The sequence below is a fragment of the Balaenoptera acutorostrata genome, chromosome 2 (assembly GCF_949987535.1).
Source record: "Balaenoptera acutorostrata chromosome 2, mBalAcu1.1, whole genome shotgun sequence".
Classification (NCBI taxonomy): Eukaryota; Metazoa; Chordata; class Mammalia; order Artiodactyla; family Balaenopteridae; genus Balaenoptera; species Balaenoptera acutorostrata.
In genome coordinates, this window is record NC_080065.1 from 154,042,246 (window position 1) to 154,060,439 (window position 18,194).

Below are 18,194 nucleotides of genomic sequence, written 5' to 3' on the forward strand. Positions count from 1 at the left end.
TTATATTAAATCTCCTTTTAGAATACCTCTCACTGTGGCTCTTGTTTGATCATCACTGAAACATTTCATTCAACAGAGTATTTTTTAAAAGCAGTTATAAACTTAATAACACAACTTACCATTTGTGGCATCTTAGAGTCAAGATGATGCCAGTTGCTAGAATTTATTGAGCGCCTGTGATGAGCTAGAGACTTGAAGTAGATTGGCTCTAATCCTCACAGTCACCCACCCCATCAGTTGCATCTGCTAATTGCCTGCTTTGTGCTAGGCATTGTGCCAGTGCGTGTCCCCTTCTCATTCCAAAATGGCGGGGGGTGGGGGTGGGATGGGGGTTTCTCTTGAGTTTCCATTTGCTCTCAGTTGCTAATTTGAGGCTTATGAATATTCTAGAAGCAAATTCTGGATTTATTTTGTAATCAGCTTGGCCTCTCCTCCCCCCACCCCAACCCAGGGCAGGTTAGAAGTGTACCCCTGGAGAACAAAGCAAGGGGAAGAGTTGGCTTTGAGATACCCGCTGGCCCATTCTGTCTTCTAGGCACTGTTTCTGATTCTGAGGGTGGAAGGAAGGATAGGAGAGGCAGGGATCTTCTTCAGGCCTGCCTGCACATCTCTGATCTCACTCTGGGTCGGACTGGGTCCAGATAACGCTGGTGTCCGCAGATGTGAGGATGGTGGGTGTGATCTTCTTGGGGGCGCCCCTTCTCATGGAGAAATAAGAACTGGGAACCTCTAGGAACTAGGAACTTGTCCCTGCCCCCTTACCCCTCTGACAGCCCTCTTCATGCCATCTTTCTCTTAGTTTTCTTCATCCTCACTTAGGTCTGGGCAGACCCTGAAGCAACTCGGGAAATAACACTGCTTAAGTAGGCTTCTCGCTGGCGAAGGAAATACCAGACTTTACTTCTTAGAGGAGCCCTTACCTTTATAAGTGATTGTCTTGGAGCCCCCCTCATTAGACTTTGGGGAGGAAACATCATCAGGCCATGACTGAGACTCCGCTCCTCCCTGGGAGAGCCTGGTGAGGGTGGGGTGGGGAGGTGGTGGGTAATGGTACAGCCAATTAATTCTACAGCCCCTTAGAACTCTCTGGGAAGCTATGCAGCCCCAATTCCTGGCAGCTCTTTGACTATGAGGGTTCTTAATGAGGTCACCTTGGGCCAGCAACTTTAGCCTCTCTCTGTTCTGGTTTTACTAAAAATAAAATAGAAAAGAAAAAAATAATCTCAGACCTTGTCTATTTCAGCCCCCGACACCCTCTAGCTGTGTCATGTTAGGCAAGTTATTTAACCTCAAACTTTATTTTCTTGATTGTTAAAATTAAATTAATACGTACGGATTATACTACACACAGTAATATTATTTTAATATGAGTAACCCTCAAAAAAATAAACCACAGATCTCGGAACAAAAAAATATTTTCTCTGCTTATTAAATCCCAGTTCTGGGACAGGGATCGTGTAGGTATGTTTCTTTTTAATTATGAACATAATTCCCATTGCCAGAGGCTCATGACAGGCCCTTGCACTAGTCCATGAGCATTTCGGTGAGATTTGCATACAGTTTGCTTATACCGTAAGGGCATCTTTCAAAGGCTCGTGCTCTGTTTCAGTCGGCTTCCTATTAACATTTTATCATTTCTACCCTAAATCCAGTAATTTCCTCATCTCCTCTTCATACTCTTTCTTCACCTGTGCCTTGAAAATCAATCTTATCCTCCTCACCAGTAGTTACCACTCCCAGAAGGCACCCTGAGTTTAGAGGCAAGATGTAGGGGAGCAGGCAGGGACTCCAGAATATTTGGTAGACTATACCAGCCCCAGAGATCTGGGCAAAAGAAGCTTGCTTTAGAGAAAGCTTCTCTGAAGCTCTGAAGGTGGCAATCAATAGCACCACCCAAATGAGCCCACGCTCCAGCGTGTCGGCTTGGATCCATAATTCAGAAATGCAAAATGTTACTCCAAGACATAGGTTGAAGTTCACCAAGCATGTGAATTTCAGTGCATTATCCTCTGACAAATAATGAAAGACAAAGCTAGGAGTAAAAAAGAGCTTAATTCAAGACTTCTAAGAAGGCGTTTCCCCTAGATAATGGCATACAAAAATAACTAAAATGCCTGGACTCCACCACTATAATTTATAGAGCAGATCTCACTATCTAGATAATGTGATAATTGTTACACACCAATAATCATAAATAGAAACGAACTGATAGCGTGTCTTAGCTGAATCTTTTCTGCAAATTGACTGCCTAGAGACGATAGGAAGCCAGCAGCAATGAAGAATTAGGAAAATAGAGGGTAGAAATCACAGGCAACCCAGCTCTCTTTATTCCTATGGCACTCTGCAAAGTCTTATGCTACAGGAATGATTTAAAAGAAATAACAGTTGTATAAAAAATGGAGGGGAAAAATACTCCACTGTGGGATGTACTCCCAATTTTGTTTTCTCATCACAAGCAGCTTGTACCTTGTGGTCATCAACACACATCATTGATTTTAAAATAGTGTCTAGGAAGGCCTGAAAGAAATCTTAGTCTGAGCTAAGATAAGGAAATGGAATTGAACGAAAGAATTATTTTCATAAATTAGTTTTCCACTTTCAAAAGACTGTAGCATTGTGGTTGGAACCAGCTAAAAATGGAATTCATTTGTTAGGCAGCCAGTAGCAGACAATTAGAGCTGTCAGTGGAACAGCCTAAACCCTCCTGGGATCATCAAGGGGTCAGAGTTGAACAGTTGGGGGGATAGCTAATAAAAAGAGAGGTGCTTGGAGAGAGCATTCTTCCAGTTTTTGGTTCACCTGGGACTGCAGAAATAAGTGCATTCCAAAAATTGAGCAGACTTGGACAAGATTCTGGCAAAGAACGGGTCAGCTTTATTACCTGGTCCAGAAATTGGGAGTGTGTCCAAGAATCTGGACGCCTGAGAACCTCTCTGCCTTTGCCAAATTGCCCAGTGGCTTGAAGACCAACAATACAGCTGCAAACCTGCCTGGTAGGCTGGAAACTTGGTACAAAAATGGAACTTCTCATTAGCCCATTTCTCTATGAAGTCAGGAGAATTCAGGTGAAGGGAGGCGTGTGCATTCTCTCTCCATGGATTTTGAGCAGACTATTGTGGCATCTCTATTGCTTTATGGGATTTCCCAGAAGGAGCTGGTTGAATGCTGGCATCTTTGGGAAAGTTCTAATTACTATGATCTGGAGAGAGGGGGGCTTTCTCTCATGGTGGCAAAAAGTTGAGAAGTATATACCACCTCCCCGCTCCCCTGCCCCAAGTCCTGGTAGCAGGAATTTGATGTAAGAGAAATACATAGTTACACGGGATCCAGAATCCAAGATAGTTCTACCAGAAAAAAAAAAAAAAAATTCTCTAATGTTCTCTTTTCCTCAGGATGCCATGGATTGTGAGAAATTTTGCTCTTAAAGGGCAACAAAAAAAAATAATGTATGTATATGTCCCAGCCTCATAAAAAACCTTTGTGTGCTCCCACCCCTCAAACCCCCACTCCCTCTGTCATCCCAGCCTGGAGGAGAAGAGTAACAGTGCCTTCCTCCACAGCCAAAAAAGGAAAAGAGTAGGCAGATGGGGAAGCTCTCACCCGAGGATAATACTCTCCGTGCCAGGCTAAGGCACAAACATGAGTGATGAGGGGCAGCCTGAAGCTCGGGCCAAGCAAAAGGCAAGTGATATCAAGAAATGGAGTGAGGCTAAGGGCAGAGGAAATGTGCCCAGGGGACCCCATCGCCCAGCAGAGTGACTGAAGACGCTGCCCGTGGATTTCACCCCAGACTGTTCCTCGGGGAACACCAGCATTGAGACGTCCCTCTGGCCCACATCTCTCATTGAGATGTGCTCGTGTGAAGCCAGAAGTTCATGTTTAAAGGTCTCGTCCTTGCCTTAGGGACCAGATGAGGATGGGGTGGGGGGGGCAATGGGGAAGGGGGAACGCGACGACACCCCCTTGTCCCCTTGTTCTCCTGCCTGGGGCTCAAAAGCTTGTGTTTCTCTTTCTCTCAGCTTGGTTTCTCTCATCCGAGGCCAAGTAGTCACTACAGATGGAACTCCCCTGATTGGTGTGAACGTGTCTTTTGTCAAGTATCCAAAATACGGCTACACCATTACCCGCCAAGATGGCACGTGAGTAGCTTTGTGGGGCTCCACTTACTTAGGACTGAGGCTGCAAAGAGACAGATGGTTCTGTTGGCTTGGAACCACGTGCCGCCCCCTGGTGGACTTGGGGGGAGACCCACCAGGCCAGATCTCTAGGGAGAATCCCCCCCCCCGTATATATATATATATATATATTTTTTTTTAGTATGGTCTCAGAAATGGAAAATAACTAGAATGGCCAACCTCTCCAGGGCTGCCCACAGCAATGCTTTTTCCATGGCAGGTAAATGCTTTTGTGTGTGTTGGTGTTGAGTGTGGCGGAGGCCAGAAGGAAGGGAGAGTAGCTCTTGGAACCTCACTCGTATTTTATTTTAAATCAAAGGCAGTGCAGGGTGACAAGGACCCACATGCCACAGTGTCCTGTGGTGAACCCCTTCTGCTTTCATCTGTGGCTTTCGGAGTTGCGTTATTTTCGCTCCTGTTTTGAGGGGGTGGGATGTAATCAGAGAAGCCTAATTAGATACATTTAGCCGTCACCCTGCGGTGTGAAGGAGGCAACCTTTCCCTATTATCTTCTGATTGAAAACCCGCACCCATGCAGCCGCCACCAAGATGAAAGCTCTGTCGTTTCCTTAATCCGTTGGGCATGGACTTGAAATTTAAAGAAAAAGATAAAAAGAAGAAACGAAATCGGTGGGAAGAGGGAAAACAACTCACCCACCCTAGCCTTAAAACACACACAGACACACTATTGTATTCTATCCCAAATGAAAGAGGAGACGGTTGATGTAAATCTGATGCAACACTTTTTCTATAAAACCGGAACCTGGAAAATCATAAACGTATCATGTGCTGTGAATCTTGCCTTTCTCTGGTGAAGAATCTGGTCTTTTTTCCTCATGTCCTAAGGTAGCCTTGCAGGTAGTTTCAAAAATCACCAGCCCACAGTAACCCTGTCCTCCTATTTTCACCTCTGAAACCAAATATTCTCGGTATTCACTAGGTGCAGGCAGTTCTAATTAGCTGAAAGCACTAGGACTGTGAAGGTGTACCATGCCGAGCTGCCTCGGTGCTTGTTCATTCTTAGAAGCCAGTGTTCTTGCCCTGTAAGTCCTGTGACGACACCAGAGGACATTTCTGAGTCCTTGGTCTGATGTTTCTCCCCACCTTATGCTGCCCCATCCCTCTCAGCTGCTTCCTGACTAATTATCGCCTAAATCCACTTCCCAGTTCATCTATCCAACCTCATGGATCGGTGATTCTTCAGCTTGTCCAGGTAGCAAAGCCCTGGAAGTCACAGGATGTGTTTGGAAATGCTCCGAGGAATCCCACAATCTGTTGTGTAGTGGTGTGTACCACAGACATGGGTGGTTTGATGCTATCATCCCAACGAGGAACAATTTCACTTCAAAACATTTGACTATCCTGTACTCTATACAAAACCATCCCCGGGCGTCCCTGGTGGCGCAGTGATTAAGAATCTGCCTGCCAATGCAGGGGACATGGGTTTGAGCCCTGGCCTGGGAAGATCCCACATGCTGCAGAGCAACTAACCCCATGCACCACAACTACTGAAGCCCTTGTGCCTAGAACCCGTGCTCCACAACAAAGAGAAGCCACCACAATGAGAAGCCCGCGCGCTACAACCAAGAGTAGCCCCCGCTCACTGCAACTAGAGAAAGCCCATGCGCAGCAACGAAGACACAATGCAGCCAAAAATAAATTAATTTAAAAAAAAAGAGTCCCCAGCGGCGTGCATGTCCCAAAATAAAATATAAACAAATTAATAGAATAAACTCTTCCACCATGATATTTACCTTAATAGTCATGTGTTCCATGTTCACTCATTTTATGTCTATTGAAAAACACTAAAAGTGTTACCAAAATTCAGTGAAGCCAGTGAGTCCGTATATTTTCATTGAGTTTCTACTGTGATCCAGGAACTCTGCTAGTTGCTGGGGATTCTGAAGTGTATACAAGGGAGTACCACTGCCCTCAAAGAGTTGAGATCCCGGTGGAGGAGTAAAGCACAAAATTGAGAGACTTCTCTCCATTAACGTTCTTTTCCATTAATTGGGGAAGAACTACCTTTATTTTACTTTACTAGTAATACACTTCCATCCAGCTCTGGAGGAAAACAGGAATATAGTTTAAGAACGATTGTCAAAAATATCAGAAATAGTAAGAACCGTTTCATCCAAATGCCAAATAAATTTGTGTTTTGGAAAAAAATATCAGAAACAAGGCAAAATGGATGAAGGGGGTTAAAAAGTCCACACTTCTAGTGATAAATAAGTCCTGGGATGTATGTATAACATGGTGACTATAGTTACTAATACCATATTGTATATTTGAAGGTTGCTGAGACAGATCTTAAAAGTTTTTAGCACAAAAAAAAAATTGTAACTAGGTGTGGTGATAAATGGATTTATGGTGGTGATCATTTCACAATATATACAAATATCGAATTATGTTGTACACCTGAAACTAATATAATGTTATATGTCAATTGTATCTCAAAAAAAGTTAAGGTTCTGTGAAACCAAAAAAAAAAAAAAAAAATCAGAAACAGTACAGGTTGATGAAAAGAAAGCCTTCATGAGCCCCTCCCTGTGTCCTAGAATCGAATCATTGTAACTCCACGATGTAGTGAAGACTCCTATTAGCCTAGGGCGATGCTAAATGCTTTACACCGGGGCGGGGGGAGGAGGGGGACACACATTTTCTGTAAATGGCCAGATAGTATCTATTTTAGGCTTTGATGCCATATGGTTCCTGTTAAAACTACACTGTAGGTCAGAAACAGCTGGAGAGGATAAGCCAATCAATGGGCGTGGCTGGGATTCCAATAAAACTTTTTACCGAAACAGGTTGTGGGCCGGCTTTAGCTCATGGGCGGAGTCGGCTGACCCCTACTTTGAATTCATCACAGTATTTCATCCTCTCAGCCACACCGTGACATCGGTATAATTATTCCCGTTTCACAGATGAAAAAACGGGGGCTGAGAGAGGGTTAGCAACTTGCCCACAGTCACACAACTACTAAGTGGTAGAGTTTGGGTTCCCACAAAGCCCATGTTCTTCTCCTGCCTGCTCTGCCCCTCCCACTGCCTTCAGCCTGGAGGTCAGAGCACCTACCTGGTCTGCAGGTGAGTTCACCCCTCTCAGTGAGCTCACTTACCCCCTCTCCAGGTTTGACCTGATCGCCAATGGCGGCGCCTCCTTGACCCTGCACTTTGAGCGAGCCCCGTTCATGAGCCAGGAGCGTACCGTGTGGCTGCCGTGGAATAGCTTTTATGCCATGGACACTCTGGTGATGAAGACAGAGGAGAACTCCATCCCCAGCTGTGACCTCAGTGGCTTTGTCCGGCCGGATCCAATCATCATCTCCTCCCCTCTGTCCACCTTCTTCAGCGCTGCCCCTGGGCAGAATCCCATCGTGCCTGAGACCCAGGTAGGAGCACCGGGTACCAGGGTGGGACTCTCAATACTGCCCTGACCCAAACTGGCTGGCTGACTTCCTCCCACCATCTCTCTCTGCCTGGATAAGCCAGAAACTAATATTAAGGGGGAGGGACAAAAAGTAAGAACGCAGTGGAATTTGTAGTCACTGGAGAGAAAACTGAATCTCTCCTGGACATTCCAGGTGTTTCCAGACTTTGGCAGTCACTGGAGCTTTGAATAGAATAAAAACAATACACATATGTGCAACCCACCTGCAAATTGCTTTTTATTCCTGTTAGTCACAGAGATACATGATAAGAGGCGCTTTAATGATCTACATCGGTGTTACGACAGAGGGCATATTACATTATTGCCTCCCTGTTGCTTTATAGCAATTGTCGGTGGAAGTTGCAGGTTCATATAATTACAGCCTCTTGTGGCCTCCTTGCATGCAACTAGCAATAAAGCCTGCTGTTCTTATTTACATCTTTTGCCAACAGCGTGGTTTTAAAAAGAAACACAACAGTGACCAAGAATAATTATTAATCCAAAAATCATAACCTCAGCCACTTTGCTCCATAGTGCAGGATAAAGTTTCGGTTGTTGGGGGTTTTTTTTCTCTCTTCTCAGCCATGGAAAGTGGTTCTTGCACTCCCCCGTAAGGCGTGATGCTTTGGTGAGGGTGGTAGCAGACAGGTAGCCTTGGGTTCTAAGCAGCCCAGCTGCCGGGGTGCCTTTGATGCAGTGTATCTACCTTGCGTTTCCTCTCCAGGTCCTTCATGAAGAAATTGAGCTCCCTGGTTCCAACGTGAAGCTTCGCTACCTGAGCTCCAGGACCGCAGGCTACAAGTCGCTGCTGAAGATCACCATGACCCAGTCCACGGTGCCCCTGAACCTCATCAAGGTTCATCTGATGGTAGCTGTAGAGGGGCACCTCTTCCAGAAGTCATTCCAGGCCTCTCCCAACCTGGCCTACACCTTCATCTGGGACAAGACAGATGCCTATGGCCAAAGGGTCTACGGACTCTCTGACGCTGTTGGTATGTTTCAGTTTCAACCCCTTATTGATTCTTGGATTTCGGCATGCATTAAATCAACCTGTATTTATAGAGTTCCTAGTACGTGCCAAGAACTATTCTAGTAGCTAGGGAGGCAGTGGTCCATAAGCAGACAAGCGTCCTCTTCCGTGGACTTCTTATTCTACTGGGGGATCAAAATAATAAACACAGCCTGGACAAGAAAATATCAAGCAGCGTTAGGTGGTAATATGAAAATAAAAATATGTTGTATACTGGGGAAGAGGGGCAACGGTGGGTGGGCCTTCAGGGAAGGTTCCTCAGCAGGTGATGTTTAAACAGAGACTTGAATGAAAAGGAGCCGTGTGAAAGTCAGGAAAAGAGCCTTCTTTTCCTGGGAGAAAAAGAGAAGAGGGAGGTGTTTTTGAAGGACAAAGATAGGCCAGTGTGGCTGGAATGTAGTGGACAGGGAGACTATTTGAGATGGGGAGAGAGGCGGGCAGGGGCTCGATCATGTTCCAGGGAGAACACTCTCAGGTGGCACAGAACCAGAGAACCAGAAGACGGAGCTAGAGGGGGGCTGAAAGCCACGTGCTGTGCTTCAGGCTTTGCCTCTGAGGGAATGACGTGATTTCCCACTTGGGAAAGACCACCATAAGAGAAGGGTCGTATCGTTATCGGTCTTTGAAGAGTTGTGAGCTGTGGATTCATATCAACCTACCCAGTATATTTTCTTACTTGTAAAAAGCTGTCTGGGATTAATTAAAATCCAGAATCCTGTATTTTCTTCACCAGTAGGCTTGTGGTTTTCAAGAACTGCAATCAGTTACCAAAATAAGAAACCAGCAAACTCAGAAATTTTCACTGTAATTGGCAGCCAGTGTTTATCAGACACTCCCTTGCTGCAGAGCATTGTGCTGAATCCTTTGTCTTGGGTGACCTCTCAATAACCCTATCAAGTAGACCCTCTCATAATCCCCATTGTGCAGATGGGACAAGAGGGAGAGGGTAAGCAAGTTGCCTAAAGTCACAGCCCTAGCAGGCTACACATGCTCAGAATATGGCCCTTGTGGTCTGCTTCGTCAATGGGTGGAGTTAATAACTTAAAGACAGTAGTAAGTTATTGGAGTAACGAGTGCATTAAAATATAAACAGTGGCTAATTTAATAAATATTATGTCAGGCTTTAGCCAACATCAAAAAGAAGACTGAATATCATAATGCACCGCATGTACTCCAGCTCCTACCATTATCAACACATCTTGTTTCTTCCTTACCTTCATCCACTCCTCCGCCTCCCATATTTTTCTGAAGCAAGTCCCAAACATCAAATCATTTCATCTGTAGTATATCAGAGTGTATCTCTAAAAAACACTTTAAAAGCCTAACAACAATATCACAACAAAGAAACACAATAAGTTCTTAATGTCGAATAGCCAGTCATTGTTCAATATTTCAATTGCCTTATGAGTATCATAAAATAAAGTAGTACTTTATTTGTTTGAATCAGAATCCAAATAAGATCTACCTTTTGCAACAAAATTTTTGTTATTATATAGGTTTCAGGTTTACAGCATTATAATTCGACAAAGTAATCACCACCACAACTGTAGTTAGTACCCATCACCATACAGCTGACCCCCTTCACCCATTTTGCCCACCCTCCAAACCCCTTCCCCTCTGGTAACCACTAATCTAATCTCTGCATCTCTGAGTTTGTTTTTGTTTTATTTTGTTTGTTCATTTGTTTTGTCTCTTAGATTCCACATATGAGTGAAATCATTCAGGATCTGTCTTTCTCCTTCTGACTTATTTCACTTAGCATAATACCTTCAAGGCCCATCCACACTGTCACAACTGGCAGGCTTTCATTCTTTTTATGGCTGAGTAGTATTCGATTGTCTATATATACCGCAATTTCTTTATTCATTCATCCATCAGTGGACAGTTAGGTTGTTTCCATATCTTAGCTATTGTAAATAATACTGCAGTGAACATAGAGGTGTATATATGTTTTGAATTAATGTTTTGGTGTCCTCTGGATATATACCAAGAAGGGAATAGCTGGGTTCTCTTAAATTTTTTTAATCTGTGGTTTTCCCTTTCATCGCTAGCTCATTTTTCCCAGTTTTACTGAGAAATAATTGACATACATCACTGTATAAATTTATGACATACAGCATGATAGTTGATTTACTTATATTGTGAAATGATTAGCACAATAGATTCAGCTAGCATTCATCTTCTCATAAAGGTACAATTAAAAAGAAGAGAAAAAAGGAAAATTGTGATGAGAACTCATAGGATTTAGTCTTTCAACAACTTTCCTGTATATCATACAGCAGTATTAACTATAGTCATCATGTTGTACATTACATCCCTAGTACTTATTTATCTTGTATCTGGAAGTTTGTACCTTTCCACCACCTTCAGCCAATTTCCCTGTTCCCCACTCTCTGCCTCTGGTAAACCTCAAGTTTGATATGTTTTTCTGAGTTTGTTTTGGTTTTAGTTCCACATATAAGTGAGATCATACAGTGTTTGGCTTTCTCTGTCTGACTTATTTCACTTAGCATAATGCCTTCAAGTTCCATCATGTTGTTGCAAATGGTAGGATTTCCCATTTTTTATGGCTCAGTAATATTTCATTGTGTGTGTGTGTGTATATATATATATATACACACACATATATATACACACACACATATGTATATATGTATGTATGTATATATATATACACTATATATGTATACATACACATACATACATATATATACGTATACATATATATATATGTATATATATACACACATACTACAGTTTCTTTATTCATTCATCCATCAGTGGACACTTACATTGTTTCCATATCTTGATTATGCTGCTATGAACATGGGAGTGCAAATATCTCTTTGACATAGTGTTTCCATTTCTTCAGATATATTCCCAGAAGTAGAATTGCTGGATCATATGGTACTTTAATTTTTACTTTTTCGGGAACCTCCATACTGTTTCCAGTCCCACCAACGTTGCACAGTGGTCCCCTTTTCTCCACATCCTCACCAGCATTTGTTATCCCTTGTCTTTTTGGTGGCTATTCTAATAGGCATGAGGTGTTATCTCATTGTGCTTTTCATTTGCATTTCCCTGATGACCAGTGATGTTCAGCATTTTTTCATGTATCTGTTAGCCTTTTGTGTATCTTCTTTGGAGAAATGTCTATTCAGGTCCTTTGCCCATTTTTTAATTGGATTATTTGGGTTTTTTGCTATTGAGTTGTATGAGTTCTTTATGTGTTTTGGATATTAACTCCTTATCAGATCTACGATTTGCAAATATTTTTCCCATTATATAGGTTGTTTTTTCACTTTTATGGTTTCTTGTGCAGAAGCTTTTTAGTTTGATGTAGTCCCACTTGCTTATTTTCGATTTTGTTACTTGTGCTTTAGGTATCATAGCCAAAAAAATCATTACCAAGACCCATGTCAAGGAGCTTTATTCCTGTTTCCTTATAGTTTCAGGTCTTACATTTAAGTATTTAATCCATTTTGGGTTAATTTTTGTAAGTGGTATAGATATGGGTCCAGTTTCATTCTAGTACATGAGAATATGCAATTATCCTGGCACCATTTATTGAAAAGACTGTCTTCTTCCATTGAGTATTCTTGGCTGCTTTGTCAAATATTAGTTGACCATATATGCATGGGTTTATTTCTGGGCTGTCAGTTCTATTCCAATTGTCTCTTTGTCCGTTTCTATGCCAGTACCATACAGTTTTGGTGACTATGGCTTTATAATATAGCCTGAAATCAGGAAGTATGAGGCATCCTGCTTTTTTCTGCTTTCTCAGTATTTCTTTGGCTACTCAGAGTCTTTTGTGGTTCCATATAACTTTTAGGAGTGTTTTTTTCTACTTCTGTAAAAAAATGCTATTGGAATCTTAATAGGAATTACATTGAATCTATAAATGGCTTTTGGTAGTATTGACATTTTAACACTCTTAATTCTTCCAGTCCATGAACACAAGATACCTTCCATTTATTTGTGTTTTCTTTGATTTCTTTCAATGTCTTGTAGTTTTCAGAGTAGAGATCTTTCACCTCCTTGATTAAATGTATTCCTAAGTATTTTTGATGCTATTATAAATGGAATTTATTTATTTTATTTCTTATTCAGAAAATTCATTGTTGGTGTATAGAAATGCTACTGGTTTTTGTATGTTAATTTTGTATCCTGCGACTTTACTGAATTTACTGATTAAGTCTTAACATTTTTTTTTTGAGTCTTTAGGATTTTCTATATATAAAATCATGCCACTGGCAAATAGGGACAATTTTACTGCTTCCTTTCCAGTTCTGATACATTTTATTTATTTTTCTTCCTAATTACTCCAGTTAGGACTTCTAATACTATGTTGACTAGGAGTGGTGAGAATGGGCACTCCTGTCTTGTTCCTGATCTTAGAGGAAAAGCTTTCAACAGTTTTCTGTTGAGTATGATGTTAGCTGCGGGCTTGTCATATATGGCCTTTATTTTGTTGAGTTGGGTTTTTTTTTTTTTATTATAGATATAAGTTGGGTTTTTTCTATGCCTATATTGTTAAGAGTTTTTATCATGAATGGATGTTGAGTATTGTCAAATGCTTTTTCTGCACCTCTTGAGATAATCATATGATTTTTTCTTTTATCCTGTTAATTGGATGATCACATTGATTGATTTGCATATGTTGAACCATCCTTGCATCCCAGAGATAAATCCCACTGGATCATGGTGTATGATCATTTTAATATGCTGCTGAATTTGATTTGCTAGTATTTTATTGAGAATTTTTGCATCTGTACTTATCAGGGATACTGACCTGTAGTTTTCTTTTCTGATAGTGTCCTTTTCTGGTTTTGGTATCAGGGTAATGCTGGCCTTGAAAATGAGGTTGGGAAAGTGTTCCCTCCTCTGATTTTTTGGAGGAGTTTGAGAAGGATTGGTGTTGATTCTTCTTAAAATGTTTGGGAAAATTCACCAGTGAAGCCATCTGGTCCTAAGCTTTTCTTCATTGGGAGATTTTTGATTACTGATTCAATCTCTTTACTAGCAATTGGTCGTTCAGATTTTCTATTTCTTCCAGACTAGCAATTGGTCATTCAGATTTTCTATTTCTTCCTGATGCAGTCTTGGTAAGTTGTATGTCTTTAAGAATTTTTCCATTTCTTCTAGGTTGTTCAGTTTGTTGGCGTATAGTTATTCAGAGGAGCCTCTTATGATCCTTTGTATTTCTGTAGTATAAATTATTAAATAATGTGTCCTTATTCATTCATAATTTTGTTTATTTGGGTCCTCTCTGTTTTTTCCCTAGGTAGTCTAATTAAGGGTTTGTCAATTTTGTTTATCTTTTTAAAGAACCAACTCTTTGTTTGGTTAACCTTTTCTATTGTTTTTCTCTTTTCTTTTTTATTCATTTATGCTCCAATATTTATTATTTCCTTTATTCTGCTAACTTCAGGCTCAGTTTGTTCTTCTTTTTCTAGTTCCTTAAGGCACAAAATTAGATTGTTTATTTGGGATCTTCCTTAATGTAGGCACTTATTGCTATGAACTTCCCTCTTAGAACTGGCTTTTAATGCATCCCAGAAGTTCTGGTATTTGTGTTTCCATTTTAATTTGTCTCTTTTTATTTCCCCTTTAGTTTCTTCCTTAATCTATTGGTTATTCAGGAGAGTGTTTTTTAATTTCCATATATTTTTTAATTTTCCAGTTTTCCTCTTGTTATTGAGTTCTAGTTTCATGGCATTGTGGTCAGAGAAGATATTTGGTATGATTTTAATCTTCCTGAATTTGCTAAGACTTGTTTTATGGCCTAACATATGGTCTATCCTAGAAAATGTTCCACGGACACTTCTGCCATTGTTGGATAGAATGTTCTATGTATGTTTGTTAGGTCCATTTGGTCTATAGTGTTGTTCAAATTCTCTATTTCCTTTATGACTTTCTGTCTGGATGATCTGTCCATTTTTGAGAGTGGGATATTCAAGTCCCCAACTTTATCCTATTATGGTTTATTTCTCCTTTTAGCTCTGCTAGTTTGTACTTTATATATCTACGTGCTCCACTGTTGGGTGCATAAATATTTATAATTGTTATATCTTCTTGATGCATCTACCACTTTACCATTATATAATGGCCTTCTTTGTCTCTTTTTAACACTTTTAGTTTGAAGTCTATTTTGTCTGATATAAATATAGCTACCCCTGCTTTTTTGGGGGGATGGGATTACCATTTGCTTGAAAGTTTGAAATGCCTTTTTCCATCCCTTCATTCTCAGTCCATATGGGTCCTTATGGCTATAGTGAGTCTCTTATAGGCATCATAACATTGGCTCTTGTTGGTTTTATTCGTTCAGCCATTTCATGTCTTTTGATTGGAGAATTTAATCTGTTTATGTTTAAACTAATTAATGATAGGGACTTAGTATTGTCATTTTATTCTTTGTTTTCTGGCCCTTTTGTGATCCATTGTTCCTTCTTTCTTTTTTTGCTGTCTTTGGTATTAGTTACTTTGACTTTCTCTCATGTTCCTTTGTGTAATTACTATAGATTTTTACCTGTACTTACTATGAATCCAGATGAGATCCACCTTGTGCAACTGGTTGATTTCTCTTCAATTATTTTAATCTATGGTTTCTCCTTCCATTTCAACCTCTTTTTTTAGGTTTTATGATTTATTTGTTGAAGAAACTGTATTGTTTGCCTGTAGCATTTCCCATAGTCTGGTTTGTTTTCTGATTGCACACCTGTGGCTGTTTAACATATTCCTCTGTCCTATATCTCCTATAAATTGATAGTTGGACCTTGAGGCTTTCTAGGTTCAAGTTTGATATTTTATCTATACCAACTTTTTTGAGGTATAACTGACATATAATATATACAACATAATGATTTGATATTTGTATATATTGCAAAATGATGACTACAGTAGATCTAGTTAACATCTGTTACCATACATAGTTACAAAATTTTTTTCTGGTGATGAGAACTTCTAAGATCTACTCTCTTAGCAACTTTCAAATGTACAGTACGGCATTACTAATTATAGTTACCATGTTGTATATCACATCCCTGTGACTCATTTATTTTTTAACTGAAAGTTTGTATCTTTTGACTTTCTTCACCTGTTTGGTCCACCCAGCCCCTTCCTCTGGCAACCACCAATCTGTTCCCTGTACATGAGCTTGGCTTTTTGCTTTTTGGATTGTTTTTTTTTTATTTTTCTTTATTCTGCTTATGATCATCTTTGTTTCATAAACACTTTAAAAACATTACTTAGATTTCACCAAAAAATTTTATTTATTTATTTATTTATTTATTTATTTTCGGCTGTGTTGGGTCTTCGTTGGTGCATGTGAGCTTTCTCTAGTTGTGGTGAGCGGGGGCTACTCTTCATTGCAGTGCACAGGCTTCTCACTGTGGCGGCTTCTTTGTTGTGGAGCACAGGCTCTAGGCGCACGGGCTTCAGTAGCTATGGCTCGCAGGCTCTAGAGCACAGGCTCAGTAGTTGTGGTGCATGGGCTTAGATGCTCTGTGGCATGTGGGATCTTCCCGGACCAGGGCTCGAACCCATGTCCCCTGAATTGGCAGGCAGATTCTTAACCACTGTGTCACCAGGGAAGTCGCCAAAATTTACTATTTCTCACAATAAAACATTGAGGCATTTAGAGCAAATGATATTCCTATTTACACAAATTTTTAGATCCACATATAGGTGAGATTATACAGTAATTGTCTTTCTTTATCTGACTTATTTCACTTAACATAATGCCCTCAAAGTCTATTCATGTTGTCACAAATGGCAAGATTTCATTCTTTTTTACGGCTGAATAATATTTCATTGATTGTATATCACATCATTTTTATCCATTCATCTGTCGATGGACACCTTGGTTGTTTCTATATCTTAGCTATTGTAAGTAATGCTGCAACGAGCATAGGGGTGCATATATCTTTTCACTGTTGATGTTTTTGTTTCCTCCAGATAGATACCAAGAAGTGGAATTGCTGGGTCCTATGGTAGTTTTATTTTTAAGAAACCTCCATACTGTTTTCCATAATGGCTGCACCAGTTTACATTCCCACCAACAGTGCACAAGGGTTCGTTTCCTCCACGTCCTCTTTTTGATGATAGCCATTCTGACAGGTGTGAGGTGATATCTCATCATAGGTTTGATTTGCATTTCCCTGAAGATTAGTGATGCTGAGCGTCTTTTCACATACCATTGGCTTTGTGTACGTCTTCCTTGGATAGATGTCTATTCAGTTCCTTTGCCCATTTTTTAATTGGGTTCTTTGGTTTTTGGCTGTCAAGTGGTATGAGTTCTTTATATACTTTGGACATTAGCCCCTTATCAGATATATGATTTGCAAATATTTTCTCTCATTCAGTAGGTTTCCTTATCATTTTATGGATGGTTTCCTTTGCTGTGCAGAAGCTTTTTAGTTTGATGTAGTCCCAGTTGTTCCTTTTTGCTTTAGTTTCCTTTCCTTTGGGTGTCAAATTCAAAAAATCATTGCAATGACTGACGTTAAGGAACTTATTGCCTATGTTTTCTTCTAGGAGTTCTATGGTTTTAGGTCTTACATTCAAGCTTTTAATCCATTTGAGTTCATTTTTGTGAGTGGCATAGAGTGATACAGTTTCTTTTTCTTTTCCTTTTCTTTTCTTTTTTTTTTTTTTCACATGTGGCTGTCCAGCTTTCCCAACCCATTTATTGAAGAGAGTGTCCTTTGCCCATTGTACATTCTTGGCTCCTTTGTCATAAATTAATAGACTATGTATGCTTGGGTTTATTTCTGGACTCCCTAATCTATTCCATTGATCTTTGTGTCTGTTTTCATGCCAACACCATACTGTTTTGGTTACTATAGCTGTGTAATATAGTTTGAAATCTGAGCATGTGATGCCTCCAGCTTTGTTCTTCTTCTCAAGATAACTTTGACAGTTCAGGGTTTTGTGGTTCCATACAGATTTTAGGAGTGTTTTTTCTATATCTGTGAAAAAATAGCATTGGAATTTTGATAGGGATTACATTGAATCTGTACTTTGCTTTGGGTAGTATGGACATTTTAACAATATTAATTCTTCTAATCCATGAGCATGGAGTATCTTTCCATTTATTTGTGTCTTCTCCAGTTTCTTTCATCACTTTCTTGTCATTTTCAGTGTACAGGTCTTTCACCTCCTTGGTTAAATTTATTCCTAAGTATTTTATTCTTTGATTGTTTTTTTTAAGCAAGACAGCTTGATAGATGGTCTGTCTTCTTCTGTCTGGAGGTGACTAATGTCAGCTTGTCTATTCTTTTTTGATTTCAGCAGCATTGATGCTCATTGCCCAGATTCATTAGGTCATTAGGAATTGCAAAATGATATTTTAATTCTGTCATTGCTTCTTTATTACTTACTAGCTAGAATACTTTTATATGGAGATACTTTCTCATTAACTACTTGGTTATTTGAGGTACAGTTCAAATAAGAAAGAAAGGATAAATGCTTGATTCTTTCCCTTTATTTACCAGTTTTCAACATAATAAGTTGGCTCTCTCACATCCTCTATTGGTGGCAAATCAGTGTTTTTAAATACC

General features: G+C 40.2%; 1 protein-coding gene across 11 annotated transcripts in view; it reads left to right on the forward strand.

The window, feature by feature from the left end:
• TENM2 (teneurin transmembrane protein 2) overlaps positions 1 to 18,194 on the forward strand; it is a 1,017,264-nt gene that overhangs the window by 917,692 nt on the left and 81,378 nt on the right. For all 11 annotated transcript variants that reach the window (XM_007171390.3, XM_007171391.3, XM_057541632.1 and 8 more), the window contains 3 exons: positions 4,020 to 4,139; positions 7,305 to 7,566; positions 8,329 to 8,596. In XM_007171390.3, the coding sequence (XP_007171452.2) occupies positions 4,020 to 4,139; positions 7,305 to 7,566; positions 8,329 to 8,596 (650 nt within the window). The remainder of the gene's footprint in view (positions 1 to 4,019; positions 4,140 to 7,304; positions 7,567 to 8,328; positions 8,597 to 18,194) is intronic.